General features: G+C 41.0%; 1 protein-coding gene across 1 annotated transcript in view; it reads left to right on the top strand.

The window, feature by feature from the left end:
- The window catches only part of LOC106530236 (collagen alpha-1(XIV) chain), a gene marked incomplete at both ends in the record, with an annotated part of 74,429 nt that overhangs the window by 18,301 nt on the left and 54,275 nt on the right, over positions 1–1,853 (top strand). The window contains 3 exon segments of the mRNA XM_014025819.1: positions 1,115–1,254; positions 1,346–1,472; positions 1,568–1,707. Coding sequence (XP_013881273.1) covers positions 1,115–1,254; positions 1,346–1,472; positions 1,568–1,707 — 407 coding nt within the window.

Raw genomic sequence — 1,853 nt, 5'->3', positions numbered from 1 at the left:
TGCTAATGCCAGTTTATCCATGCTAGTCGCTACTCTAATGCTAATGCCAGTTTATCCATGCTAGACACTAGCCTCTCATCTCATAAAATCATCTTATATTAGCTATAAAGAGGAGACAGTACTATCAATGCTAACTGAGGATTCATAGAATACATTTTTTATTTATTTTTTAATGTGCTTTAATGGATTTGAAACATTGCGCTTCTGTTTGATTTTATGAAAGAATGAGAAGTTGCATAATTTTTTTCTTAAAAAAAAACAAAGAAATAAAGCAATAAAGCAATAAAACCCCCACACTGATTCCGGGAGAAGTTCCAGTTGCAGGGACCTACCTCTTTAGTTCCAGCATCACAAATGAGTTGTTTAATCTGGTGTTTTTTTTTAACGCATATATAAGCTGTGAAACCTTGGCAGACTTTTCTGTCTTTCAACTTTTTTAATTTCCCATCCTGCTGACCCAGGCACAATGTACAGTAAAAGCAGTAGCAGTATCTCTTTCCCCGCTGCACTCATTCTCTATCTCTGCGCTGGTTTGTCTCTGCTGTGACCCTCCGTATAATTGAGGTGAAGAATTGGTGGGAACAATCAGGATTTTGCTCTTTTTTTTCCCTTTCCAAAAAAAAAAAAAGGAAACAAATCAGTAATTCTAGGCAGAAACTTTTCTGAGCATCAGAGTAAATCTGATTCTGTGGCTGAGTTTAAAAACAGTAAAGCTCAGAGTTTTTTCTTTTCTTTTCTTTCAGTCCTCTGCAGTACCACCAAGGCGGTGAGAAAGAATTAAAGCTAGAGAGGATGTTGAAGCAGAGCCTGGGGGAGTGGGGAGTGATCTAATGAGGTTCAGAACACTTTATAATTAAAATAGTGGAGTCCAATAAGTCATGTTCAAAACCTCAGGAGTGTGTGCGATGGAAGAACAAAGTCTAAAATCCTGATCCCAGATATCACCAACTTTGCTTCACTTTGATGTTTCTGTATGTGCCTTTCATGACAGATTTATCAGAGAGCTTCATTCAGTTAGTGGTTCATGAGATATTTTGCTAATTTTGCAGAAAAAAATAAATCTCACAAGCAAGCTGAAATCTGTCTCCATCTTTCTTTTCCATYTTTTCCTCAGTACCGCTGATCCCAGCAAGGAACCTCCAGTTCTCAGAGGTGGACCACAGCTCCGCCCGGCTCACCTGGGACTCTGCCAACAGGTTGGTGAGAGGCTACCGCATCATGTACGTCAAAACCAAGGGGGTCCAGACCAACGAGGTGAGCCAATCCTATTTGAAGCAAAATATCTGTCAAACAATATTAAAAAAAACACAAAATGTGCCATTAAAACTTGGATCTGTGTTCACAGGTGGATGTTGGAAAGGTGACGACCTACGTTCTTAAGAACCTGACCTCCCTGACGGAGTACACAGCTGGCGTCTTTGCCATCTACGATGAAGGAGAAGCTGAAGCTGTGACTGAGAGCTTCACCACAAGTAGGAGCCAAACTGGTTTAACTTTATTCATGAAGTCTAAAGACCATCGTAGACCACCAGTCCGTCTTTAACAAACACGGCTGCGGCTGTTACAGAGACCGTCCCAGACCCGCTGGACCTGACGAGTAGCGACATCTTCTCAGACAGCTTCAGGGTGTCCTGGAGGCACCCGGCATCCGATGTGGTTCTGTACCGACTCATCTGGACCTCCACCGATGGAGGAGACAGTGAGGAGGTCTGTTTATGTCTTCATGCAGTTTTATGGTTAGGGCCTGTCAAAAGTCCAAGAGGTGTAAAGTTTCCTAAAGTTCTATTCTATTCTATTCTATTCTATTCTATTCTATTCTATTCTATTCTATTCTATTCTATTCTATTCTATTC

This window comes from Austrofundulus limnaeus, unplaced genomic scaffold (genome assembly GCF_001266775.1).
Source record: "Austrofundulus limnaeus strain Quisiro unplaced genomic scaffold, Austrofundulus_limnaeus-1.0 Scaffold502, whole genome shotgun sequence".
In the NCBI taxonomy this organism is placed as follows: Eukaryota; Metazoa; Chordata; class Actinopteri; order Cyprinodontiformes; family Rivulidae; genus Austrofundulus; species Austrofundulus limnaeus.
The sequence above is the reverse complement of the archived record's forward strand: the minus strand, read 5'-3'. Positions and strand labels throughout refer to the sequence as shown.